This window comes from Ascaphus truei, chromosome 5 (assembly GCF_040206685.1).
Source record: "Ascaphus truei isolate aAscTru1 chromosome 5, aAscTru1.hap1, whole genome shotgun sequence".
Lineage (NCBI taxonomy): Eukaryota > Metazoa > Chordata > Amphibia > Anura > Ascaphidae > Ascaphus > Ascaphus truei.
This window is the reverse complement of record NC_134487.1, coordinates 19,086,210-19,113,150: the sequence shown is the minus strand read 5'-3', so window position 1 is coordinate 19,113,150 and position 26,941 is coordinate 19,086,210. Positions and strand designations below refer to the sequence as shown.

The 26,941-nt window shown below is 46.5% G+C and overlaps 2 protein-coding genes across 4 annotated transcripts; one reads left to right on the top strand and one right to left on the bottom strand.

Moving 5' to 3' along the window:
- Positions 1–1,503: 1,503 nt before the first annotated feature.
- On the bottom strand, positions 1,504–14,861 carry ATP5F1C (ATP synthase F1 subunit gamma). 3 transcript variants are annotated; one of them, XM_075599425.1, is made up of 10 exons: positions 14,742–14,861; positions 10,315–10,349; positions 10,003–10,134; positions 8,876–9,080; positions 8,021–8,164; positions 7,877–7,941; positions 4,665–4,820; positions 4,157–4,253; positions 2,822–2,852; positions 1,504–1,630 (listed from the first exon to the last, which is right to left on the bottom strand). In XM_075599425.1, the coding sequence occupies exons 1-9, from the start codon at positions 14,780–14,782 to the stop codon at positions 2,846–2,848; spliced, it is 882 nt and encodes a 293-aa protein (XP_075455540.1). In that variant the 5' UTR covers positions 14,783–14,861; the 3' UTR covers positions 1,504–1,630; positions 2,822–2,845. The 3 variants fall into 3 exon arrangements, with proteins under 3 accessions (XP_075455540.1, XP_075455541.1, XP_075455543.1); XM_075599426.1 differs by lacking the exon at positions 2,822–2,852; XM_075599428.1 differs by lacking the exons at positions 1,504–1,630; positions 2,822–2,852 and having other exon boundaries at positions 4,153–4,253.
- An 8,763-nt stretch (positions 14,862–23,624) lies between these two features.
- On the top strand, positions 23,625–25,820 carry LOC142494858 (uncharacterized). Its single transcript, XM_075599420.1, has one exon. It carries the CDS (start codon positions 23,749–23,751, stop codon positions 24,313–24,315), a length of 567 nt encoding a protein of 188 aa, XP_075455535.1. The 5' UTR covers positions 23,625–23,748; the 3' UTR covers positions 24,316–25,820.
- The last annotated feature ends 1,121 nt before the right edge of the window (positions 25,821–26,941 follow it).

Here is a 26,941-nt window from a genome sequence, read left to right as displayed (position 1 = left end):
ACCTTTTTTTATTTGGACGAACAATTTATGTCATAGGACAAGCTTTCAAGAGTTCTCCTCAAAAGCAGGGGTTTGGAGAACAGGAACAAAAAACCCAGAGATGTACTGTAGATAAGGAAGGGTGAGAAAGTGGTGTTTGAAGACATAGTAATACACAAATTACACTCAAACAGAAAACTATGCAACTATATTTTGACTTATTTGGAACATCACCACCATTTTGTATTATTTTGTATGTTGAGTATTTTATCTTCAAAATAAAAATAAACGTTTAAGTGATGATAGACTGTGGAGCTGAATTAACCAGAGAGAGAAATAAAGACATTTTACAGTATTCTTAGGAAGTGTTGAAATTCAATTCTCATTACTCTGTTTTTTGTGTGGATTTCAGAGTTCTCTACATATGTTCAAATCTAGAAACTCCACCATTGATGTACTCCTAATAGTGGTGAAACTGAGATTAATAGAAATACTTTTAATGTATTCAATAAAATGGTCCAGGGAATAATTATCACCCTTCCATTTGAATCAAATGTCATCTATAGATCTTTGCTACTGTACCACGATTCGACCATACGGTCAGATATTCCCACCAACCCATTAATAGGTTGGCGTAACTCAGCGCAAACCTGGTACCCATGGCAGTTCCTCTTTCCTGTAAATAGAAAGTATTTTAAAATGAGAAGTAGGTGTGACTAAGGATGAAGATGATGTTCTCAATGATAAAATCTGTTTGTATTCTAAGCAAGCGGAGGTATTTTTTTATTTTTGGGGGGGTTGCAAATGTATTATACACGTCGCCACACCATACTGTAGCAGGTCCAATCCTATCTACATTGATTTTTCTTGATATGTTAATTTTCCCCTTTCAATCCTGTTCATATAATGCACTTCTAGTTCTGTTTTTGAGGCATGCAAATGTTTAAAGTCATTCCCTAAAGCTGCTACAAAAATAATTTAACTTGGCTGTCTGCAAAATGCTTTCCTTAGTTAGGTATGGGTCCTTAATTAACCTTTGACAGCAGTGGGCTGAATATTGTCTGATTACCGTTGTGCTAATTAAAACTTAACTTTATACCTACTTTTTTTTATTATCTATATTTATTTTGTTCCTAAATTTCATTCTACGTTCCCTGCTTAGAACTGTAGTAGTTTTACATGACAAACATTGATGCACAACAAAATTTGCAGGGCTTTTAAAAATGTATTTAGTTGTAATCAACCAAATAGTATTTTGTAATATTATCTTTTTCCATGATCAGAAATGGCTTTTTATGACTATTAACTGAGGCAGAGATTTACTGAAAAGTGCTAAGCTTAAGGTTCATATATTGGTAAAAGCTTTGCTCCAGGGAGTAAATCGCTTGGGGCAGGGGATTCATTTGACCAATATTTAAAAAGCAATATAAACACGTCCTTTACAAGGCAATGCAAAAACACACTTACACAACAACACAAAAAAACTGATGTTTAGTGATCACTGTCTATAAAGAGACCAGACACTTTCCACGTAAGCGGTTTATTGTAAGATAATTTACAAATATTTGTTTTCTTCATACAAGGAACCAACACTTTGTGACAGGAAGAATCGCAGACCGGTCTTGCAAGCGAACAACTGTTCATAATTTATCTGAAACGAAAAAGGGACTTTAAGGCAAGCTGATTACCACCAACTAGATGTAATATTTCCAGGGGCGTTGTAGAACAGCTGTATTTTACTATAGCCATCAATAATTCCTTTATGCCCGACACTGTGCACTAAACTTTCGGCTTTTCAATAAGAGGGGCCTCCCATTACGCATTATTATTAGTGTTAAAGATTAACCTGGAGCATCCATTGGGTCCTACATGGGAAAACCTGCCTCCATGAACTTTAACAGGAAAACTCAGGACAAGACTCATTTCAGTTTTACCTTAAAAAAAAAGGAGGCACAAATGAGTATTAAAAGGGACATGACATGTATGTGTGTATATATGTATGTATGGTATTTATGCTGGGGGGGGTGATTTAGATATGTTGCCGTTGAAAAACAAATAGTTGTCACTGAGGCATATATGTGGGTAGTCATGTAAATGTAACAAAAAAAAATTGAACTGCAGAAACAATTATGCAATTTAACATTGATACAAATCAATTGAGTTACCATAAGGGAAACAGTTTTGCTCCGACTACCAAATCTAGATTATTAAGGTATTTACTGTGTCATCAGAACATTCACTAAAGGAAAACATTTTGGGAAAGCTGTATCATATATCCTATCAGGCTTCCTAGTTTTTTCCCACATTTTTCCTTACATATGAAAGTAATCCAGATGTACAAGATTAAATTTAGTCATGACTGTTTAACCAATGTGTTAGAGACATCTACAACAAGTTGCGTCATAATTAAAGCAGCATTTTATTCAAAATCCAGTGGGTTATTTTTTTTTTTGTTTTTTTAAATAAATCAGTTGTATAGTATTAGAAAATACTGACTACATTCCTCTCCTCCCTCCCCCCCACGCTTTATGCCCTTAAGGAGTTTTAATGTATCAAGCTCCCCTGGGTTGCTATAGAAACTTTAGGATCCACGCCTCTTTTGAAATAGGCGGCCATTTTGGGTGTCCGGGGAAGCTGGATCTTTGCCGATCGATCACGGGAGAACAAATCAATCGGCAGCTTAGGTAATTATGTTCCCTTAAAGGTAAATACCTGCTGCATTTATTAAACCAAAAAACAAAAACCAGGCAAGATGAAATGCCGCTTTAAAAATACAGCAAAGGCACATTTAGTGTCCTTTCTAAACCAGACAACTATAAAATAATTGAAAAATTGTTTTAACCTGATTACAAGGGACCTCGTGCTTTCAGTTCCTAGGAGCAGCGTTGGGGGAAAAAAAAAAAAGAAGCAAAAAAACATGCAGGTTATGACAGCACACCATGCTAATTAATGAACACTTCTTACTACCAGACAATGTTACAAGCTAATTAGTTCCCTACATTCAAAAATCTATATTCAACTACAAATATTGTAAATAATAAAAGGCAACCAAATACATTCTAGAAAAAAAAATGCAGAAATGCATGTAGACAAAATCTCAAAGCGGCACTCCAGTAAGTTTGAAGCAGGGGGTCTTTTAAGTTGAACTACGTTCATTTCAGCTTCGGGTACCCCACGCTTCCCGAGAAACACCTCTGTCGGGGGCGCAGTATCTCCTTTACATTTCAAATGCCCCTCGTCATGTGAGCCAATAGGAAGCCACAAGGGATGACATCACAGCTTATTGGCCCACAAGATGCAGACATGCAAAGCCGCTATTATGTTAGCCCCAACAAGCCCCGTCAGAGCTGCTACCTCCAGAGATACTGGCAGCACCTACGGCGTTAAGTATCTCAGGAAGCAGGGGGTCCCCGGAGCAGAAATGAACGCAATTCAGTTCCGGAGACCCCCTGCTTCAATTCTATAAGAGAGAAATAAAATGCAACCCGAAGTGCTGCTAGACAGATGTAACAATACTGTGTTTTCGGCACCGGGGTAACCCGAGGTCCCACGACCGTGGTGGTCCTGTTGCCGAAGGAATAACGCTGCTGGGGGGAGGGGGATGTGATCCAGACGCATAGATCGCCCTCGCAGAGCAATCGCGGCAGATACCGTCTCCGGCACTGCGGACTCTCGCTTTTTCAGCCGCGGCTCAGGAGACAGCGAGTCTCGCTACATCTCTAGGTTTCATTTCACACACGCAAATATCATTTTTAGTACAATTCCTTAGACACATTGGAATGAATTCCCTCATCAAGCTAAACATGCATAAAGCTCACACAAGCTGAGATAAATTAGTTGCTGCATGCTGAGCCACAGACTGCACTGTGACTGATGTGCGCGCGTGAGGTCTCTCCAGGTAATCCAAGTAAAACTGCAGCATTCCATCTCGTGTCAATGTATCAATAGACTTGTGGACACAACAGAAAGAATTGGTAATAAACGGCTGCACAAATTATTTAGAGCCCAGAACTCCCGCAGGTGTCAAGTGGTAAAAACCTCCGATTTACAATCTGAAACAGATATGCTTCATGTGATGCAATAGTGAGCACAGACAGGCACAAAATACAACGACAGCATCTTTTACAATGCGTGCTTCATAAACCCATGTCATGGGGAAGAGACTTCAGGTACTTACAGAGCAGCAGCTCCGGAGATGATCTCTATGAGCTCCTTGGTGATGACAGATTGACGAGTACGGTTGAACTTTAAGGTCAGTTTCTCAATGATCTCAGCTGCAAAAGAAGAATGCGCCCATTCACACAAGTAAGCAAATGATGCAGCCATTGGGGGACATTTACTGGCTCTAATACCAGGTATCCCACTGCAATCCTGCGGGAAAGCCCAGATCCTGCTCGATTCGACCATCCATGTCAATGGCAGTTAGCGAGAGACCAGGTTTGGGACGCCCTGTATTGGAGCTTCGTGAATCCCATTGCATTAGCCTGGATATCTCAATAAAACGAACGTCGTAATAACAGTTCTGAATTCTACCATTAGCTTGATTGTTGTAGGGAGCAGAATACATTATTAAACATGTCGTGTACGCCGCGACAGCATAACAAAATATTCTCCAAGTTTTATTAATGACTTATTGGAGCAGTCCTACATCCACTACCACTTCAACAGCATGAACGGGAGCTTACAAGCATTCTTGCTGGCGCCGTCCATCGCAGTCATCCTGGCGCTCTGCTCACTGGCACTTGACTCTTTCAATGTGTAATAGATGATATTCGCCAAAGTAAACTCCTGGTAGTTTCTCAGCACATCGGCATCAATATCATCATAGATACTGATACTTTCTACAGGAAAGCAATAATAAGACATGTCAGCTCTGCAGGGCTCCGAGTGAAGACAAAGAGCCCGTATTCACCTATTGATATAGTTCAGTGAGAAGGGGTCAAAGTTTATGGTACATGAATTACAGAATAAAGTCACAATGTTCTACTGCATACATTTGAGCAAATAGTAGATCTGAAAGAGACAAGACAGGCTTTTATCCAAATAAACCAAAATAAAAATGGATACAAATAAAATGTTTTGAACCAAAAAGGGCAAATGTAATTTTGGGAAATAGTGGTATGAGAAATATTTGTGTTTATGCTTATTGTGTGGGCTTCTGTGCTGCGTCTGGATAGTCACGTAAAAAAAAGTGACCGATATTATGCACATCTCATTTATCACACAACCTTCATTTTCCACTATTGATTTCTTCCGAAAAACTGTAGTTTGGGTTTGTTGCAAGGAATGCAAAAAACTGTACATGAAAAAAAACCAAGCCCGCAGCACTGCATCCCAAGGAAAACACCACACATGTATAAATAGATAATGCAGTGGTAAAGAATATAAAATGTATAAATAAATTAGTGGCATTGAGACACTACATCCCAATGTTGCTATCCAGTTGTGTGTGTATATTTGGGCACTGCACACGCCTCAGTGTCTAAATTGAATAGCATATACAATGTATATAGCATACCAGGGGTGAGCAAACTTTTTATGCCGAGCCCCCCTTTTCATCCATGAAATTTCTCGGGCCCCCCCTGCCTGATGTAATCAAAATCACATGACGTCAGCGCACATGAGCTGATTCAGCCAATGAGGGCGAACCAGCTTTGTGACGCGTCCGCCACGCGTCTACAATCTCCTGCAGCCAAGTTCACAAATCGCTTGGGCTGCAGGCATGCGCGCAGGCAGTATACTGGTATTGGATCACTGTTTATTTTATTGTTTGCTGGCATCTGGTAATATGTTTTTTTCTGGTGCACAAAGGCAATACATTTATGGGGGCATTCATCCACCTCTTTGCTACATCCCTTCCCTCTCCCGCACCCCCTTTCTTTCCTTCTCCCATTTGCTTTCCCAAGTGTCATCCACTCCTACCTACCAGTTTTATGTATTATTTATTTATTCCCGTTTTAAATGTTGCCCAGGGATCAGGGACCCCGATAACCAAATTCAAGGGGGGTACTGATGAATCTCCCCTGCTGATCAATACTCCGAAGTGACCCCCCTGACCCAAAGAAGAACCCTCAGCCCCCCAAAACTCATCCTCCCAAGCCCCTCAATTCTGCCATCTCTGCCTGACCTTCATCCCGTTTAGCCATTGTGTCTCTCCCTCCCCCCAGTGTCCCAGTTTCTCTCTCACCTTCCCCCCAGTGTCTCTCTCTCACCTTCCCCCCAGTGTCTCTCTCTCACCTTCCCCCCCAGTGTCTCTCACACCTTCCCCCCCAGTGTCTCTCTCTATCTCTCTCATCTTCCTCCCAGTGTCTCTCTCTCTCACCTTCCCCCCAGTGTCTCTCTCTCTCACCTTCCCCCCAGTGTCTCTCTCTCTCACCTTCCCCCCAGTGTCTCTCTCTCTCACCTTCCCCCCAGTGTCTCTCTCTCTCTCACCTTCCCCCCAGTGAGTCTCTCTCTCACCTTCCCCCCCAGTGAGTCTCTCTCACCTTCCCCCCAGTGAGTCTCTCTCTCACCTTCCCCCCAGTGAGTCTCTCTCTCACCTTCCCCCCAGTGAGTCTCTCTCTCACCTTCCCCCCAGTGTCTCTCTCTCACCTTCCCCCCAGTGTCTCTCTCTCACCTTCCCCCCAGTCTCTCTCTCTCACCTTCCCCCCAGTGTCTCTCTCTCACCTTCCCCCCAGTGTCTCTCTCTCACCTTCCCCCCAGTGTCTCTATCTCACCTTCCCCCCAGTGTCTCTCTCTCACCTTCCCCCCAGTGTCTCTCTCTCACCTTCCCCCCAGTGTCTCTCTCTCACCTTCCCCCCAGTGTCTCTCTCTCACCTTCCCCCCAGTGTCTCTCTCTCACCTTCCCCCCAGTGTCTCTCTCTCACCTTCCCCCCAGTGTCTCTCTCTCTCTCTCATCTTCCCCCCAGTGTCTCTCTCTCTCTCATCTTCCCCCCAGTGTCTCTCTCTCATCTTCCCCCCAGTGTCTCTCTCTCTCATCTTCCCCCCAGTGTCTCTCTCTCTCATCTTCCCCCCAGTGTCTCTCTCTCATCTTCCCCCCAGTGTCTCTCTCTCTCATCTTCCCCCCAGTGTCTCTCTCTCTCGTCTTCCCCCCCAGTGTCTCTCTCTCCCCCTCCCCCAATATGTCTCCCACCTCTCCATGGCTCTCTCCCCCCCCAATATTGTCTCCCACCTCTCCTTCTCTCCCCCTCCCCTCAATATGTCTCCCACCTCTACACACACCACACACAAATACTTACTTTCACTTTTAAGCCTGCTTCAGTCCCCCATGTACGCTGAAAACTGGGACAGGAAGAGGAGGGGCTATCTGTGTGCAGAGAGAAGCCCCGCCCCTGCAGCAAGGCAGACATCACACAGCTCTGCCCGCCCCCAGGCTTCCCCGCACGCAGCCCGCGCCCCCCTAAATAATCTTGCGCCCCCCCAAGGGGGCGTGCCCCCTAGTTTGCGCACCGCTGGCATATACAATGACACTAAAGTAATATACCATATGGCTTCCAGTTTAAAAAAAAAATATGCACAAAATGCGGGTTGCACAGATTTGGTAGATAGGGGGTTCTCTTAAATATATGTTACAGATCAAGCACTAACGCACAGCCCTTGCTCTGAAGGATATAAAAATGCATTGGTTACAAAAAATACCAGTCAACAGTGAAGCTCACTTCTAGATGAGGAGTGGCCAACTCCAGTCCTCAAGGGCTACCAACAGGTCAGGTTTTCAGAATATCCCTGTTTCAGCCCAGGTGGCTCAATCAGTGGCTCAGCCAAAGACTGAGCCACCTGTGCTGAAGCTGGGATATTCTGAAAACCTGGCTTGTTGGTAGCCCTTGAGGACTGGTGTTGGTGACCCCTGCTACCGATCCATCATGGATAAGACTACTTCTCAGGTAAACATACTTACCGGAATTGGAGACCGTGTCAATGGAGAAAAAGGGCTTTTCCTCTGTCTTGTAGGAGATGACGGACCTAAAACGGCAAACATTATTTGTACCACCTCATCAAGCACAGAGGGAAGCTCGCGAGGACGGGTTTCTGCACACCACACCTGAATCGGTTGTACACTACAGATCCTTGGTCAAACTCGTAGCCGGCGTTCAGCAGCTCTGAGGCAATGAAAGAAGCATCACCGAAAGTGGGAGGTTTTCTGCCCATTTCCTTAAAGGTCAGAAGCAAGTATCCACCATGCGACCTGGAAGAAATCGGAATGTAAATCGTATTGCAACTCCTACAGTGCATCTCTGAATGATTCTCACTTTCAGGAGAAAGGCGTGTAATCTTCAGCAGAGACTTCATGTAAACTACACAAACCCAACATACTGTCCAGAGTACACGCAGCATACCTGGGGGGATACCAGGGAACAGCACAAACTATTCACAGAACAAAGAACCGACTGGTGTATAAGATGCATACATACTTGCTGTGTGCAAACTATGCATTTTGGCAATTCTTTTCTAAAATATATATTTACAACCGTGCGATTGTTCTTTATTTACTCATTTTGAGGTATAGGCAAAATCTATTTTGCTACTTCCCATTTCAAACCAATGTAAATTGCAGTTGTATGAGGAAATGGAAGGGTTTGAAATGGTTTCACCAAAGTACGACTGGATAATAGGATTTATAAAATAGCAGAGAAGACTTCTTGCCTTGCACAGCCAAATAGGAATTTGTAGAAAAATACTACCCTGTATGGTTGTAGAGCACCAACTCAACATAAGCAGCTTCAGATCACAATGAAGCAGTCACACTAAAATAGAGGCATATGTATTTTTTCTACCAACGTTTTGGGTCCTTGTATATTAGGACCTCAATATCCAAGGTCTGAAATGTTGGTTGAATAAATACTCATGACTGACTCTTCCGCATTGTAAAATAACAGAAGCAAATACTTGTAATCACCTTTGAAGGATACCTCTCAGCTTGTCCCCAATTCCAACCACCATCACTTCTTTCCCAGAACTGGACAGGACGGAAATTTCATTTTTAATGTTTTTTGCCACGGAGGAGTGGATACCGCCACAGAGACCTCGATCAGAGGAGACGCCGACGAGGAGATGCTTCTTCTTGTCTTCTGGAGCTTTAATTTCAGCTTTCTCATACAGAGCTTAAATGATAAACAACATTTAGTATTTTACCTGTAGCCACGTTTCAAATCTGTTTTGCGCAGGAATTCCCCATTCCATTGCTGCACTATATAGTGACCTAGAGCACCTTCAAACATGTCGAGAACTCAAAGAATTACCCCTTAAATAACAGTACTGCAATAGGACACACAACGCATTGCTGGCTCTCTTGAACAAGCTCTATTCACCAATGTTTACAGTACTGGCAGTCCTCGGTGAACCATTGTAAAGTGAGTCCCTTGTTAATCGGTGGCAGCGAGTGTTGGATAACGCATTCTGGCGTCGGAAAACGGCCCGCAGGGTTGCATTGTGAAGCGTTGGATAACGAGGACTACCTGTATCTAACCGCCAATAATTATTTGTTTTGAGAGGAAGAGAGTGCATTGAGGTGGGCAGAACGGTCATTATTTCAAAGCCCAAACAATAGGTTTGATAACTTCATCTCAAAAACAAGACTGTCAAAGGCGATATAATGGACTATATTTTTTGTTTTATATAGATCTTAGTAGATTTCAGAAAGATGGTTTCCAAATAAAAAGAGCACTTAAAAAAAAAAAAAATGTCTCATTTAAGTGAATGTGAATTAAACGATCACATACCAAAATAATAAGTGGTTGTAATTACAATTCTGCACTTAGACATAAGGAAAACTGAGGATTGTGAAGAGTGAATGAAAGGGGGGGGCGGGAGAGGGGAAATAGTGTGAGATCCTGAATTCTGACCGAGTACCAAATAATTACTACTATGGGTATGAGCTTCTAGTAACATCTACAAACATAAATAAATATACATATTCAGTGAGCACATAGCAACGTTCTCCAAGCCCTTCTAGCAGCACAGGGGTTCACCGTTTCTATATTGTTCTGCTGTGACCACCACCATGTTAGCTATTTAATTAACTACCCAGAGATCCCGTTCCATAGACTCGAGCATTCTTCAGTTCGCGCTCAGCCCGTGTGTACTTGGCTGCTGCCACCATCTTCATGGACTTCGTAATCTTTTGGATGTTCTTGATGGACTTTAAACGTAATGTAACTGTTACAGAAGAGAGCACAAGAATTACAATTGTATAAGGGTGGCTTGCAAAAGAGGATAAAAAAGAGAAACTTATGATGATCGTTTACAAAATATTTTAGGCCCATCTATCAATGGTTTGTTGAGCAAGGTATGAAATACAAATAAAATCCCACTGAAATTATCCGTAAACATACTTACTGTCCTTCAAAGTTGCCATGCTTCTGACTTGGCCCCTGCAGAAAAAAAAACCCAAAAGACTTATTTTAAAAAGAAATAGGTACACGGTTAACTTCTGTACGTTTTAAGTCAAGCATGAAAAGTATAACACTGGTGCAGAGGTTCTCTCAAGCCAATATTATCGATCAAAATACTACACACACACGCAGGACAGACACGCAGGACAGACACGCAGGACAGACACGCAGGACAGACACGCAGGACAGACACGCAGGACAGACACGCAGGACAGACACGCAACTAGAGAGATGGTGTTCAAATTAGCTATATATCAATACCAAGCAAAAAAAACTAAATGTCAGACCCACTACGGGGCCTTTATCGGGGCTTTAACAGCGTGTTTTTGCACCTTGTTATACCTCATATTATGCACTTTACATTCTAGCAATAGGTATTCCATGCGGGATATGCTGGCTTTTCAGCAAGCATGTCATGGGGGTTTTTTCACTTAGTCCAAGTTATTGTTGCTCATTTATTTATACTTTTTCTGATCTTCAGTGTTTGAGATTGTCTCTCTCTATCTCCAGATAGATGGCTGAGAGAGACAGAGACATAAATAAATATATACATCAAAATCGAAAGGTCCTTTACCCAAACCAAAATCCCAAACCGTGAAACAAAGTATGGTTCATTTATCTATAAACATAAAACCCAAAAAGGTGTTACGATAGAACCAAATTGTTCCATTATACCGAGCTAAACCTTGCCTTTTCTGTTTTAACTGGAAATGGTGTAAGAATGGTAGGATCAATTAAAACGTATTAGCTAACAGGAGATGAATTTTAGTCATATGAAAACTTAATTGAAGACAATATCAACACCAAAGAGAGGATAATTAACTGTTAAGGTAAAGATGTAATGGACATTCACAAGATCATGCAGTGTAGAGATCACATACTGTACATAAGTACTTGGGACACATGAACCGTACGGCCACGTCCATAGTGTGAGTGACCGCGACCAGGCCGCACCTCTATGAGCCAGGCCATCGAGCGCGCCATGCAGCGTTTTCAGCAGGTCATTTATTTTTGTCGCGCGACGGCTGGGGTCACGTGAGCGGTTCAGCCAATGAGGGCTAACCAGCCACGCCTCCCCGTCACTGTGGATCTCAGTCCACAGATCGCTCAGCCGACAGGCGCGTGCAATGCCATGCGCTCCGTCGCACGCCCACTATATCCGAGGCCTAACACTAAAAGATACAAGTATATTTGGTGTATAATACACATACATACACCCTTATTAATTTGATTATGTAATAAGAAGTTGAACAAAACAAGTTAAAAGCTGAAATGTATTTTTTTAATCAATTGTATCTACAACTAAGAGATCTGACACATCGTAGGACTCTGATTTAAGACGGACTTAATAGCACTTAGCACATTAAGTGGAATTTACAAGCTTCAGAGCAGCACTTTAGGCTACGTCCATAGTGCAGGAGACGGCGCGAGCTACATACAAACACTGGGACGTCAATGTATTTGTGCATAGTGCGCGCACATGCGCTACAGGGATACCAGCGCTTCGCGCTACAAACAAGTTTGTATTTCCCGCGCGACGGCAGGGTCACGTGAGCGGTTCGCCCAAAGAGGGCGAACCAGCTCCGTGACATCACAGCCGCGCCCCCAACATGCCTCCCTGTCGCCTCTGTCTGCATGACAGAAAATATCTCCTTCTGCAGGCGAGCGAGCGCTGCGCTGAGCGCGGAAGCGGGCGCTTCCACTACACCCGAGGCCTTGGTTGTGGGTGCGTATTAGAAGGCTTTGAATAAGGATCGTATTTTTAGTTTTTCAGTCTACATGTATACATTATAACACTATGCTATTCACAAGCAGTCACAGCTGAGGAAGCCAGGTAAAGGTTTGACATACAGTAATCCACCCAATTTAAGGAGAAATCTTATCTGGATTAACTGTACCCATTTTAAACTACGTTGGCCATACCACATCTAATGAGAATTTGACAAACTAGTTTTGTTTTTTTTGTAGCCCTCAAATATAACCGGCGTCCATTTCCCTTCCCACAGTCACATATTTCTGCCCACATTAGTAGCAATGGGGGATCTGTGAACCCACTTGCCTTGTTCCAAAAACAAAGGACAAAAATGACAGAGGGACACTTTACATAAGTCATGCAGAGATGACCCAGTTGTATGAGAAAGGACATTTATGACAAGCCAGTTTCCTCACTGAAGTAAATGGTTCACTTGCAAATCCTACAACTTTCTAGGCTGTTTGACCCTTCCTGTGCTCATGTAATTAATGCAATTACCCTCCGGGGTTGGACTGCCCATGGAGTTTGGAGTTTTATTTCTTGATCACAACCAAACTTGCTATACCTGATTTTATATCATAAGCTCTTACCGATCAATTACCCGTAACTACAGCTCTATACAATAATAGTTGGTAGCATGAGCTCTAAAATGTACTAAACTGTTTTTAATATCTTTGACGCCATTAACGCCTAAATGTCAAGTTATGGCATTATACAAGCATACAAAGGTTTACGTCAGGCAGAGACACAAACATAACCTACAGAAAACGAAAACACTGTATTGCTGAAGGAGCCAAACTCAAATCCTGAATGCTGAACGTGATGCAAATGAACATTTAAGTGTACCTCACTGCTCAAGTACCTCACTGAATAAAGTTACATGTAAGGTGACCTCCATTTGCCCATCTGCAGGGACAAGATGAAATACATGGAAACCGACTGATTTTCAGAGGAATGACGTTTCAAAACAAGCAGTGGCTGTCCCCTGTCACCTTATCTGAGTACTGTTGGTTTAATACCCATTTAGAATAAGAATGTACAGTGCTATAACACAGCCTGGCATCCCACGGAAAGGCGGATTTCAATATATCTTTTTCAAAGTTGTGTCACCTCTAAGTTCTGCTCCCTAAAACACAATACAGTATTACATTTGCAACTGTGAAGGTAAGATTCGGAGGCTGCCAAAAGAAAACAATGCCATGTAACTGACAGAGCGATTCTCTACTGACCTCAAGAGATCATTTATGGTGAGAATGGCATCCAGAGTGAGGTCGCACGAGAGGGAGAGAGAGAAGAAAAGTACACTCCAGTGAGAGAGTACTGTACTACTTTACAATGAGTCAGTGAGAGAGTACAGGCATACCCCGCATTAACGTACGCAATGGGACCGGAGCATGTATGTAAAGCGAAAAATTACTTAAAGTGAAGCACTACCTTTTTCCCACTTATCGATGCATGTACTGTACTGCAATCCTCATATACGTGCATAACTGATGTAAATAATGCATATGTAACAGGCTCTATAGTCTCCCCGCTTGCGCACAGCTTCGGTACAGGTAGGGAGCCAGTATTGCTGTTCAGGACACGCTGACAGGCGCACGCGTGAGCTGCCGTTTGCCTATTGGGCGATATGTCCTTACTCGCGAGTGTACTTAAAGTGAGTGTCCTTAAACCGGGGTATGCCTGTACTGTACTACATTACGAGTCAGTGAGAGAGTGCTGCTTCGTTACAATGAGTCAGAGACACACTGGGTGAGGCTGCACTTCAGAGTATAGGTTTCAATGAGTGACCCTGCGCCGAGTGCGGCCGCATACAGCAGATGAGTGACCCTGCGCCGAGTGCGGCCGCATACAGCAGATGAGTGACCCTGCGCCGAGTGCGTCCGCATGCAGATGAGTGACCCTGCGCAGACTGCGTCCGCATGCAGATGAGTGACCCTGCGCAGACTGCGTCCGCATGCAGATGAGTGACCCTGCTCTGAGTGCTGCCGCATACCGATGAGTGACCCTGCGCAGAGTGCGTCCGCGTGCAGATGAGTGACCCTGCGCAGAGTGCAGCATACAGATGAGTGACCCTGCGCCGAGTGCAGCATACAGATGAGTGACCCTGCGCCGAGTGCAGCATACAGATGAGTGACCCTGCGCTGAGTGCAGCATACAGATGAGTGACCCTGCGCTGAGTGCAGCATACAGATGAGTGACCCTGCGCTGAGTGCAGCATACAGATGAGTGACCCTGCGCTGAGTGCAGCATACAGATGAGTGACCCTGCGCTGAGTGCAGCATACAGATGAGTGACCCTGCGCTGAGTGCAGCATACAGATGAGTGACCCTGCGCTGAGTGCAGCATACAGATGAGTGACCCTGCGCTGAGTGCAGCATACAGATGAGTGACCCTGCGCTGAGTGCAGCATACAGATGAGTGGCACCGGACAGGCCTCCATGTCAGTCCCAAGTCTCCCTCACCAGGCTGCGGCCTAACCCCGCGGGGCTGAGTAGGCAGCAGAGCCAACCCCAGCTCTCCCTGGTGACAGGGCTTTTCCCGCGGGGTCCCTCTCCTCCGTATGTCCCCCTCCCCCAGTGACTGGACCTCCCAGTATCCCCCTCCCCCAGTCTCACCATTGCGGCTGGAAGATGAGGACGCTGCCGCGAGCGAACATGGTGACTCCGAGCAAGGTCAGACACAGCAGGACGCGCACGCGCAGACCATGTGACTGAAAGGCCGGGCAGAGGGAGGGCCACCTGCCAACGAGATCTCGCGAGACTACAGTCTACCCGTGACGCACTTGGCGGCCATGTTTGATTTGGGCAACACCACCTACTTCCTGCCTGGGAAAATGTAGGGGCTAGAAAAAGGAAACAATATTATCAGTGCACATCACAGGGCACAAAGTAATGTGTCACAAGAAATGTACACACATAATAAATTATACGTCTACCAAGAGAATGTAATGTTCAGATCTCAGTGTAAAACACATTTGTAGCGGCCGGTGCGCCAATAAAAAGAAATAAAACGATCACGTACAGTTATATTGGAACATATGGGAACATGTCAGCGTGCTGTGTCGCCTGCCTGATTAGCTGTCACCGTGACATTGTAATTCAGTCCTTGTTTTGTGATCTGGGGTTTTCATTAGCTAGTCCTCTGGTGAATAGGTGGGAGGGAGGGGCCAGGGTGAGGTGCTGGGCAGGTGGGGGCAGGGGTGAGGTGCTGGGCAGGTGGGTGCAGGGAGGGGGCAGGGGTGAGGTGCTGGGCAGGTGGGTGCAGGGAGGGGGTGCAGTGAGGGGGGTGAGGTGCTGGGCAGGTGGATGGGGGGATGAGTTGCTGGGCAGGTGGACGCAGGAAGGGGGTGATGTGCTGGGCAGGTGATTGCAGGGAGGGGGGTGAGGTGCTGGGCAGGTGGGTGCGGGGATGGGGGGGTGAGGTGCTGGGCAGGTGGGTGCGGGGATGGGGGGTGAGGTGCTGGGCAGGTGGGTGTGGTGACGGAGGTGAAGTGCCGGGCAGAGGTGTGGTGCTGGGCAGGTGGGTGCAGTGAGGGGGTGTGAGGTGCTGGGCAGGTGGGTGCAGGAAGGGGGGGTGATGTGCTGGGCATGTGGGTGCAGGGAGGGGGGGTGAAGTGCTGGGCAGGTGGGTGCAGGGAGGGGGGGTGAAGTGCTGGGCAGGTGGGTGCAGGGAGGGGGCAGGGGTGAGGTGCAGGGATGACATGCAGTGATGGGGAGGAGGTGAGGTGCTGGGCAGGTGGGTGCAGGGAGGGGGTGAGATGCTGGGCAGGTGGGTGCAGGGAGGGTGGTGAGGTGCTGGGCAGGTGGGTGCGGGGATGGGGGGTGAGGTGCTGGGCAGGTGGGTGTGGTGACGGAGGTGAAGTGCCGGGCAGAGGTGTGGTGCTGGGCAGGTGGGTGCAGGGATGGGGTGAGGTGCTTGGCAGGTGGGTGCAGGGAGAGGGGAGTGAGGTGGTGGGCAGGTGGGTGTGGGGGGGGGGTGAGGTGCTGGGCAGATGGGTGCAGGGATGGGGAGGTGAGGTGCTGGGCAGGTGGGTGCAGGGAGGGGGCAGGGGTGATGTGCAGGGATGAGATGCAGTGATGGGGAGGAGGTGAGGTGCTGGGCAGGTGGGGGCAGAGGTGAGGTTCTGGGCAGGTGGGTGCAGGGAGGGGGTGAGATGCTGGGCAGGTGGGTGCAGGGAGGGTGGTGAGGTGCTGGGCAGGTGGGTGCAGGGAGGGGGGTGAGGTGCTGGGCAGATGGGTGCAGGGATCGGGGGTGAGGTGCTGGGCAGGTGGGTGCAGGGAGGGGGCAGGGGTGAGGTGCAGTGATGGGGAGGAGGTGAGGTGCTGGGCAGGTGGGTGCAGGGATGGGGTGAGGTGCTGGGCAGGTGGGTGCAGGGAGAGGGGGATGAGGTTCTGGGCAGGTGTGTGTTGGGATGGGGGGGGGTGAGGTGCTGGGTAGGTGGGTGCTGGGAGGGGGGTGAGGTTCTGGGCAGGTGGGTGTTGGGATGGGAGGGGTGAGGTGCTGGGTAGGTGGGTGCAGGGAGAGGGGGGTGAGATGCTGGGCAGGTGGGTGCGGAGATCAATGTGCTGGGAGATGTGTGTGAGCGTCGAGATGCTGGGGATGTTGGTGCAAAGGTTGAGGGGGAAGTGGGTGCAGGGTTCAAGGTGCTGGGGAAGTGGATGCGGGTTTCGAGGTGCTGGGGAAGTGGATGCGGGTTTCGAGGTGCTGGGGAAGTGGGTGCGGGGTTCGAGGTGCTGGGGAAGTGGGTGCGGGGTTCGAGGTGCTGGGGAAGAGGGAGCGGGATCAAGTTGCTGGGGAAGTGGGTGCGGGATTCGAGGTGCTGGGGAAGTGGGTGCGGGGTTCGAGGTGCTGGGGAAGAGGGTGTGGGATCAAGTTGCTGGGGAAGTGGCTTTAGGGGTCGAGGTGCTGTGGAAGTGTCTTTAGGGGTTGAGGTGCTGGGTACAACACAGTGACACCCTTAACCCCTTTGCTGCTAGAGGCGCGTAACAGTTTACACAGTCTGTAGGCCCCTCGAAGGGGTAGTTAGCTTTGGCTCAGGCATCGCTTGTTAGCACCTAGTTAACACAGTGTGTAAGATACATATCTAGTGAGTGGGTAATAGAAGTAGAAGCTTCAGTTTCTAGTTTGAGAGAAATATGGATGTAAAATCATTTTTCTGGGTCCTCTTAAATATGTCCGCCATGGTGGATTTTCTAAGGAATGTCCCGACTTTGCAATCGACATTATGATCTGATGTAGAGCCGATCCCTTATCTAGCCTCTGGTTAAAGCAGCCTGTGTTATATTATTCTGCCGATTTTCTCCCTGTGCGTCTTTGGAAGTAGGATCTTGGATCTGATTTTGGAAAGATTTGAAACTATGAAACAAACATTAAAATACTAAAAGGTGTTAGGTGGGTAAGTTGCAAAATGCAACATATATTGATGTGAGATACTATACTAAAGACACTGACTGCAAAATAAAACCAGAAATAAAAAAATATATGTATGATATTACATGGGCTGTAGTCTCTTCTATTTACGTTTCTCCTCCCCTCCCTTCTCCCTTTCTCTCCGTGCACCTCACCCTGCTCCCTCATTCTTTCTCCTCTCCCCCCTCCTTCCCTTGCTGTCCTTTTCTCTTCCAGGCCTGCTGTGCTGTGACACTAGCAATGTCACTGTGTCCCCTGTGACAGCATTAGCCTCAGTCTCGCCAAGACTCTTCTGTCCCTAAATATCAATCACTGTGTCATACCCTTACTGTGTGCTGCCTTTGCTATTCCAGTACTGACCCCCTGACACACCTGTCACTGAACCAGTCCCTTCTATTCCGGTACTGACACCCAATTCACACACCTGTCACTAAAGCAGTCTCTGCTATTCCAGTACTGACACACTACTCACACACCTGTCACTAAAGCAGTCTCTGCTATTCCAGTACTGACACACTACTCACACACCTGACACTGAACCAGTCTCTGCTATTCCAGTACTGACACACTACTCACACACCTGTCACTGAACCAATATCTGCTATTCCAGTACTGACACACTACTCACACACCTGTCACTGAACCAATATCTACTATTCCAGTACTGACACACTACTCACACACCTATCACTGAACCTGCTCTGCTATTCCAGTACTGGCACACTACCCACACACCTGTCACTGAAACAATATCTGCTATTCCAGTACTGTCCCTCTACTCACACACCTGTCACTGAACCAATATCTGCTATTCCAGTACTGTCCCTCTACTCACACAGCTGTCACTGAAACATACTCTGCTATTCCAGTACTGACACACCACTCACACACCTGATACTGAACCAGTCTCTTCTATTCGAGTACTGACACACCACACACACAACTGATACTGAACCAGTCAATGCTATTCCAGTACTACACACCACTCACACACCTGTCACTGCACCAATTTCTGCTATTCCAGTACTGATCCCCTACTCACACAGCTCTGTCTGGGTTTATGGGGCAGTAAATGAATGCCAGAGACGTGCTACAGGCTACATTTTTATAGAAATACAATTTTTCTTACATGTTTAATGTCCCCATAGTAACCAAATGCTTTTATACACTCTTTATGCCACCTTTAGCTAATCGCTTGTGATAAGACTGTTTGCAAGCTGACCTTTCACACCTATGGTCTTTCCCTTTTCATGTTTTGTTTGGAAAATGATGACAGCAGAATTAGTGTAATGAGCTCAATGAGAAAGATCAATAATTACCAGATAATGTGCAAATTAAATGGGCCTGGGCATTTTTACTCAGGAAGCAAAGGTGGAAAATGATTACTGTAGGCGGAATTGCGGATTTTGAAGGTAGACAGTTACAATGATTAGTTGATAAAAACAACATATGTGGGATATGCCCTTTTCAGCTGCAGACCAAGCAATATCCTACGTGTTTTTTTTTTTAAAATAAATCAGTTCTGTACTATGAGAAAATACTTGTAGCATTTTTATTTATTGTTTAAAAACATTTTTTGTTTCTATAGCAACCATATACAAAGTCACATCCCCTTCCTCTTCTGAAACAGGCCCTGGCACACCCCTTTTTGAGCCCTGCCCTCTCTCTAGCAGTGCACCAATTGTATCTAGTGACTGCCTGGTCACATGATCTTCCCCACGGAACTTTGCATCTTTGGTCCTCTTCTGCTGCACTGACAGCCATTTAGTGAACCCCCGAGATGAATCTTTGCCGATCGATCAGCAACTTAGCTAATTACTTATCATTGTGTGGATTGTATTGATGCACATACTGTATTAAAGGGGGGGATATGAAAAATAAAACGGCAGCTTGGACTAGTGCTTTAAACTGCAAGTGTTGGGTCCCAATCAGTTAATGCTACTCTCTGATATATTGTTTAGTTCAGTATTTAGTAGTATTTGGGGATACGGATAACCTACATCTTTTTATTTAACCAACACTTGAACAAGTGACCACCAGGGGTCACCAGAAAGCCCTATATATTGCACTCAAAAGTTACAGTATCCACGTCAGACACTGTGGTGTATGGATATTGTATAGTATTATAGGCCCAAAGGAAGGGTCCAAAACCCCGTAATAGCAGACTCAAATGCAAAATATTTAAAACCAAAAATAACAAAATTTTATTAAAACTATACTAGACAAACCAACATTAACATACAGATACACTTAGGATTAAAAATCCTCAGGTGGGAGAGACGGTGGAAACGGGAGGTAAGCAGGTATGTATTTAGCCTTAGCGTAAGTGTGGAACCAATGTCCACTTCGGTATGAGGTAGATATGATATAATAACCATAGGCTACTGGACAGGGCAAATAATGGGAATAAATACCCTATTTGTCCAAACTGCGCAGAATGACACTCATATTGGCAGTGTTCGACAAACCTATACATTTGCTCGCCCTGGGCGAGTGGATTTAACCCCCGGGCGAGTAAATAGTGGCCCAAGCAGCACACGTTTGGTACTAGGTGGCGAGTAGATTTTTTGGTGATTTGTCAACCACTGCATATTGGTATCGCTGGTAAGAAGTACCGAGGCACACAGAAGATGCAATATCCATACACCAGTGTCTGACGTGGATACTGTAACTTTTGAGTGCAATATATAGGGCTTTCTGGTGACCCCTGGTGGTCACTTGTTCAAGTGTTGGTTATAGTTTATTCCCAATGCACCAATTTTTTTTATGTACGGTACTATTAGGTGAGCTGCTAGACACTATGTGTATGTGAGCTTTTTATTTACAAATTTAGAACCCCACACGTTTTTAAAGAAAAATCAGTTTCAGGCAGATATTTTTCTCAAATCTTTCTAAGGCTGCGTTCACACTGGGGACTTTGTGACGCTGCGTCCGCGTGTGCGCGCCTCAGTCTGCTGGCCGATGTGTGAACATCCCCAGCAGACGAAATGATCCGACACAAGGCGACATCCTCTTGTAGCACAGTTTGTGAGCCCGCTGTGCCCTTACCCTGCTGTGTTGGCATGATAGCAGAATGCGGAACATTTGGCAGGCCTTGTAAAACATCTTTGGCAGAATGAACTAGGATAATTGTTTCCGTTAGGCATTAAATGCCGATGAACTGGCTCATTGCAAAAAAAGGGAGATCACCAATTGTAACCCCGAAACTACCAAGGGATCTTGCATTGAGAGTGGCTGAAACAATGTGTGATATCAAACACATACATTACAAGACACGTCATTAACTTATTCACTGCCAGAGGGGCCTGCACAGCAAGCCTTGCATGCCGCTCTGGCAACAATGTCATAAAACAAATGCTGTAAAAGTCATTAGAGTTCTCATTACAGAACATTTCACAAAACGTCTTCCAATTAATTTGGTTTCCGGGTCAACATATTTCAGTCTCCTGGCAGGGACGAGAAGGCACGAATGGGACTGACCAATGTGAAGAAGCTTCATCCATTGTCCCATATGTGTTGTGTTGTGTTGGGCTGATACTAGCAGTGTGTGCAGGCAGCTCGGCTGAGAAATTACTGCCTGGATCTTGATTGGCTGCTGAAACTGACGTCACGCTGCTGCAGCCGGAGATCACAGATTGAAAAGACTCTCGCGACTGCAGCACCGGCGACGCCGTACTTTGCAGCCAATGGTAGTTTCAATACTGAACACTACAATTGGCGCCAGGAATCTGTGACGAACGCACCCGTTGTGTAGCGTGCTGTGTGAGTGGGGCCTAAAATCCAGTTCAAAGAGATTTGAACCACCATTTATCATATGTAGATCTCTACTTCAATAAAGTAAAACATTTGTAGTCACCTCGGCTGCTGGATTACTCTCTCGCCAGCCAGGGGTTTGCAGCACTTTGCTTTTTTACACTATGTCTGTGCAACACAATTACCCCCAGCGTGGAAGAGGCAGAACCACCATTGTGAAACTGGAGTTTTCTTCCTCCAATCCAGGAACACACAAGGGAGCCAATGAGAAGCGAGAGGAGCGTGTGACGTCATATGAGAAGCGAGAGGAGAGTGTGTGACGTCATGAGAAGCGAGAGGAGCGTGTGTGACGTCATATGAGAAGCGAGAGGAGCGTGTGTGACGTCATATGAGAAGCGAGAGGAGCGTGTGTGACGTCATATGAGAAGCGAGAGGAGCGTGTGACGTCATATGAGAAGCGAGGGGAGCGTGTGACGTCATATGAGAAGCGAGAGGAGCGTGTGTGACGTCATATGAGAAGCGAGAGGAGCGTGTGACGTCATATGAGAAGCGAGGGGAGCGTGTGACGTCATATGAGAAGCGAGAGGAGCGTGTGTGACGTCATATGAGAAGCGAGAGGAGCGCGAGACGTCATATGAGAAGTGAGAGGAGAGTGTGTGACGTCATATGAGAACCGAGAGGAGCGTGTGACGTCATATGAGAAGCGAGAGGAGCGCAAGACGTCATATGAGAAGCGAGAGGAGCGTGTGTGACGTCATATGAGAAGCGAGAGGAGCGTGTGACGTCATATGAGAAGTGAGAGGAGAGTGTGTGACGTCATATGAGAACCGAGAGGAGCGTGTGACGTCATATGAGAAGCGATGGGAGCGTGTGACGTCATATGAGAAGCGAGAGGAGCGTGTGACGTCATATGAGAAGCGAGAGGAGCATGTGTGACGTCATATGAGAAGCGAGAGGAGCGTATGTGACGTCATATGAGAAGCGAGAGGAGCGTGTGTGACGTCATATGAGAAGCGAGAGGAGCGTGTGACGTCATATGAGAAGCGAGAGGAGCGTGTGACGTCAAATGAAAAGCGAGAGGAGTGTGTGTGACGTCATAAGAGAAGCGAGAGCAGCTTGTGTGACATCATATGAGAAGCGAGAGGAATGTGTGTGATGTCATAACCCACGGGAGCTATAAAGTGCACAAGGTGTGTACTCGAGAGCACAGAGGAGCGGTGTGTCATAAGGCGTGTAATATAGTGCGCGTGCGTGCGCTACTGCGCACGTTAATTACAATTGGCTGTGCTAGCCAGACGTTTCTGTACTAGGAACGCGCGCGTGTGCACGGCCGTGAGCGGTGGCGCGGCTGACCAGGGAAAATAGAATAAAATCGTATTTCCGCGCTGCTACCACGCCGCGAACAAATCACAGCGTGGCCTATGATGTCAGAGTCACGCCCCCTAACTGTGCATATCACTGCTTGCACTCTAACAACTAAAGGCGCACGCCACGTGCAACGCCGGGCGCACGACCACAAGCGCAGCAGCGAGGACTATAAAACAAGCCTAATACACTGTACTGCTGCTTTTTATTTACCAAGCCCAGCGTGACACTATGTTTTGATTTAGAAACCTGTAGCGCTGCTGATATTTTTATTTACTTACAAACCAAGACCACTTTAACTATTACTATTGAGTAGCAGTGCTTGTTATTTACAAACTCGGAGTATTCCGGCTTTTTTCAGTTCCAAACCTACATTTCATTTTTGAAGAGAAGGGGGGTTTATTGTTTTACATTTTTCTGTTTCAAAAGAATAAACGCGGCAAAAACATTTCAAAAAGTAAAAAAAAATCCAGAGTTTCATTTTTTTTTAAAGCACCAATACTATCTATTGAGGCAGGGGTGCGCAAACTGGGGGGTGCGCAAACTGGGGGGTGCGCAAACTGGGGGGGGTGCGCAAACTGGGGGGTGCGCAAACTGGGGGGTGCGCAAACTGGGGGGGCGCAAACTGGGGGGGTGGGGGGTGCGCAAACTGGGGGCTGGGGGGTGCACAAACTGGTGGGTGCGCAAACTGGGGGCTGAGGGCGGTGCGCAAACTGGGGGGGTGCGCAAACTGGGGGGGTGAGCAAACTGGGGGTGCGCGCAAACTGGGGAGTGCAAACTGGAGGGGTGAGCAAACTGGGGGGGTGGGTGTAAACTGGGGGGGTGCAAACTGGAGGGGGGTGCAAACTGCGGGGGGGTGTAAACTGGGGGGGGGGGTGCGCTGGATTTTTCTTGGGGTGGGGGGGGAGCAGGCGGTTGCAGAGGCCTCCCAACCTGGATATGACCCTGATTCAGAAGGCTGCGGTGACGCGTCGCCACGGCAACGCCGGGGGTCACGTGACGGATAGTGACCCCTGACGCCCGCACAAGAGGTGAGGGGGGGGGGGAGAAGCTATAACAGCGCCCCCCGCCCCCTGCACCGGAGGCGTTATTCCCATGGGCGCGGTACTGGGCAGGATGCGGGTGTTTGTTTCGGGGCTCTGGCCCCTGAGAGCGCGGGTTCTGCTGCTCGGCCTCGATTCCGCCGGCAAGACCACCATACTCTACCGCCTGAAGCTGCAGCGGGCGGTGACCACCGTCCCAACCATTGGGCACAACGTGGAAACGCTGGAGACCACCCGCGGCGTGTCTGTCACCATGTGGGACGTGGGCCTGGGTGCCAAGGGCTTCCCCCTCTGCAGACACTACTTCGCGGGCACCCACGGCCTGGTGTTCGTGGTGGACAGCAGGGACACGGAAAGACACGGGGAGGCCAAGGAGAATTTGTACTGGATCCTCACTGATGCCCGGATGGTAGGTGTACCCTTCATTGTGCTGGCCAACAAGCAGGATCTGGAAGGGGCAAGGAGCCCAGCAGAGCTGGCATTGGACTTTGAGCTGGAGAAGTGGAAATACAGTGAGTGGGAGGTATGTGGGTGCTGTGCCCCCGCAGGAGAAGGTCTTCTGGAGGCTCTGGAGAAGCTTAATGAGATGATCAAGGAACAGAGAATCAGGACTTCCTAAGGGGCATCTCCAGTTGTTTTTCCTATGGCCCAGTGTTTCCGGGCTCGGTATCAGAAAATTGACATTGCGGCTGGAGGGTGAGAATCTGACTGTGGTGAAATGTCATATGAGATGTGCTACATCCGGCTGGTACAGCGACACTGAAAGATTCATGGAATTAGTATGCTTTCTCTCATATAGACAGGTAATCCTCGCTAGCCAATGTTTCACTTTACAACAAATGGCATATGCAACACTTTACAATGCAACCCTATGGGCCGTTTTCCGACGCCGGAATGGGTTATCCGACGCCGGAATGGGTTATCCAACGCTCACCGCCACTGATTAACATGGGACTCGCTTTACAACGGTTTCACTATCCAACGCTACTTCCAGAACGGATTCCGTTGGATAACCGAGGACTGTGTGTGTGTGTGTGTGTGTGTGTGTGTGTGTGTATATATATCTCTATAATATAAAAATATTACTTGTGAGCACATTCACATGTCTTAGACAGGTCTGCAACCCTGCTTTTCGCCATTATCACCTAGCGTACAGAGCTTTCACTGCAGCAAGGGATTCTGGGAAATAACATGCAAAATGAGCACACAGTGCCACCTTTTTGTCTCAAGACCACATTACATGGAAAACCCTTAAGCCAGTGCATGCTGCTTTAAACACAGCTTTTAAACATAGCCTGGGATGAGATGCAAAGCCAATAAACCCACTCACAGACAGACTGTTTCGACCTTGTGGGTCTCATCAGTGTGAGGTTGGTTGTACTGGCTTTGCAAATTGAGACATGAGTAGGTCTTCACCACACATTATTTAAGTTATGGTGGGTGAAAAGGTGGCTAAAAACCCTCCACTGTATAACATATAGCATATAAAAATATTACTTGTGAGCACATTCACATAACCCCTTTACTGCCAGGATATTCTAGAGACGTTTTCTGACATGATCAAGAATCGAGCATCTCTGGATATATCTCATTGGGTCCCTTCACCCTGTCCTAAATGGAACACTACAGTACATGATCACATTACAACACTGATACGCAGACACAGTGTAATCACATTATAACACTGCTACACACACACAGTGTAATCACATTATCACACTACTACACACACAGGTGATCATATTATAATAATGATCACATTATCACACTGGTATACACACACTACTCACATTACCACTGATACACACACACACACACACAATGCTACACATAGTACAAATTCAGCCACACGGATGTAATAACATTCCGTGATTAGCACATGCACTCATATGATATATCAATCTATGTATACTATTTTATATACTATTTTATATATACTAAAATTGTAAGCCTGTGCTTTTTAAATGATATGATGGCTTCACCACTAGTCTTGTGCAGACACCTCCGTTATGTTATGCAAACAGCAATCTCTGTAAGAGTCGTATGAAACTTGATGGGTGCACAGTCTCAGTGCATCTCACAATACCAGCATCCATAAATGTAATACAAATTGCTTTATCTTCATTACTTTGTGATTTTTATTTATAGAACTTCATGTAGAATTTCCTTCATACCACTTCCATGTTGTTATATGAGCACTTCTTCTAGTCAGTAATCCTTGCAACTGGCAATGGAGAAAGACTGAACATCTGTATACAGAGTATGGGGCTCTCTTGGCTCTTATTCCAGTCTTGTGTACTTTTCTAGTGCCACGGCATGTTTTGATCTACAATCTGTAAATGGTGCTTACTTTTTATGCATTGTACTGAAGTGACATTGTATATTGCATTTGTTGCATGGAATATTATACAATGCGCTTCTATTTAAACTAGTAAAATATATATTTTTCTTCCCATTCTTCATTAAAACTGTAGCTTTGCTTCTTTTTCTGTGGATGCACAGAAACAGATAAATGTAAGGTTATGCATTTGGGAAACAAGAATAAACAGCAGGCGAGCGCGCGCCTAGCCGGCCACGAATCGCCCGGCCGAGCAGGGCGCACAAGCGCTAGCGCCCGTTCCCTGTCTGGCCGCAGCCTAAATCAGCGTTTTTTCGTGACGATATTTGCTGCACATATCACCCTTTCCATGTGACGCTGCAGCAATGAACCTGCTGTTTTAAGCACCTTGGCCTGGTCTGCCGAAATGTTTTTTTTAATTGTTGTTTTATGTGTATCTGGGACTCTGTGGGAACCCGCTATCCTAGATCAGGGGTGCGCAACTCCAGTCCGCAAGCCCCCTCAACAAGTCGGGTTTTCAGAATATTCCAGCTTCAGCACAGGTGGCTCAATCAGTGCCTGCTACAGCACAGGTGACTCAATCGGTCCCTGCTTCAGCACAGGTGGCTCACTCAGAGGCCAGTCCCATTCATGTCTATAAGATGGCAGGTGCTAAAAAGCAGTGAGACCGACACCAAATTCCCAAAAAATTAGTCAAACGCAAAAATAAAAAATCTAAAGTTTAGTTACAGGGAATCAGCAGGTTGGGAGCTGGGATAATCTATTCTGTTCTGTGGTAATCATCTGTTAATGAGAATAGTGCATGGCTGTTGAACTGAAAGAGTAATAAGCACTGAGCAAGCTGTGACATAACAGATTGCAATGCAAGCGCTTGCCCACAACAAAGATGGCTGCCAAAGGCGTCCGG

Bases quoted from the DNA above. Each gene is read 5' to 3' on its own strand.
- ATP5F1C (XM_075599425.1), bottom strand. From the start codon at position 14,782: ATGTTCGCTCGCGGCAGCGTCCTCATCTTCCAGCCGCAATG. The intron at 10,350-14,741 runs GTGAGACTGGGG...TTTTTTCTGCAG, and splicing joins CTCATCTTCCAGCCGCAATG to GGGCCAAGTCAGAAGCATGG. The intron at 7,942-8,020 runs GTGTGGTGTGCA...TTGCCGTTTTAG, and splicing joins GTAGTGTACAACCGATTCAG to GTCCGTCATCTCCTACAAGA.
- LOC142494858 (XM_075599420.1), top strand. From the start codon at position 23,749: ATGGGCGCGGTACTGGGCAGGATGCGGGTGTTTGTTTCGGGGCTCTGG.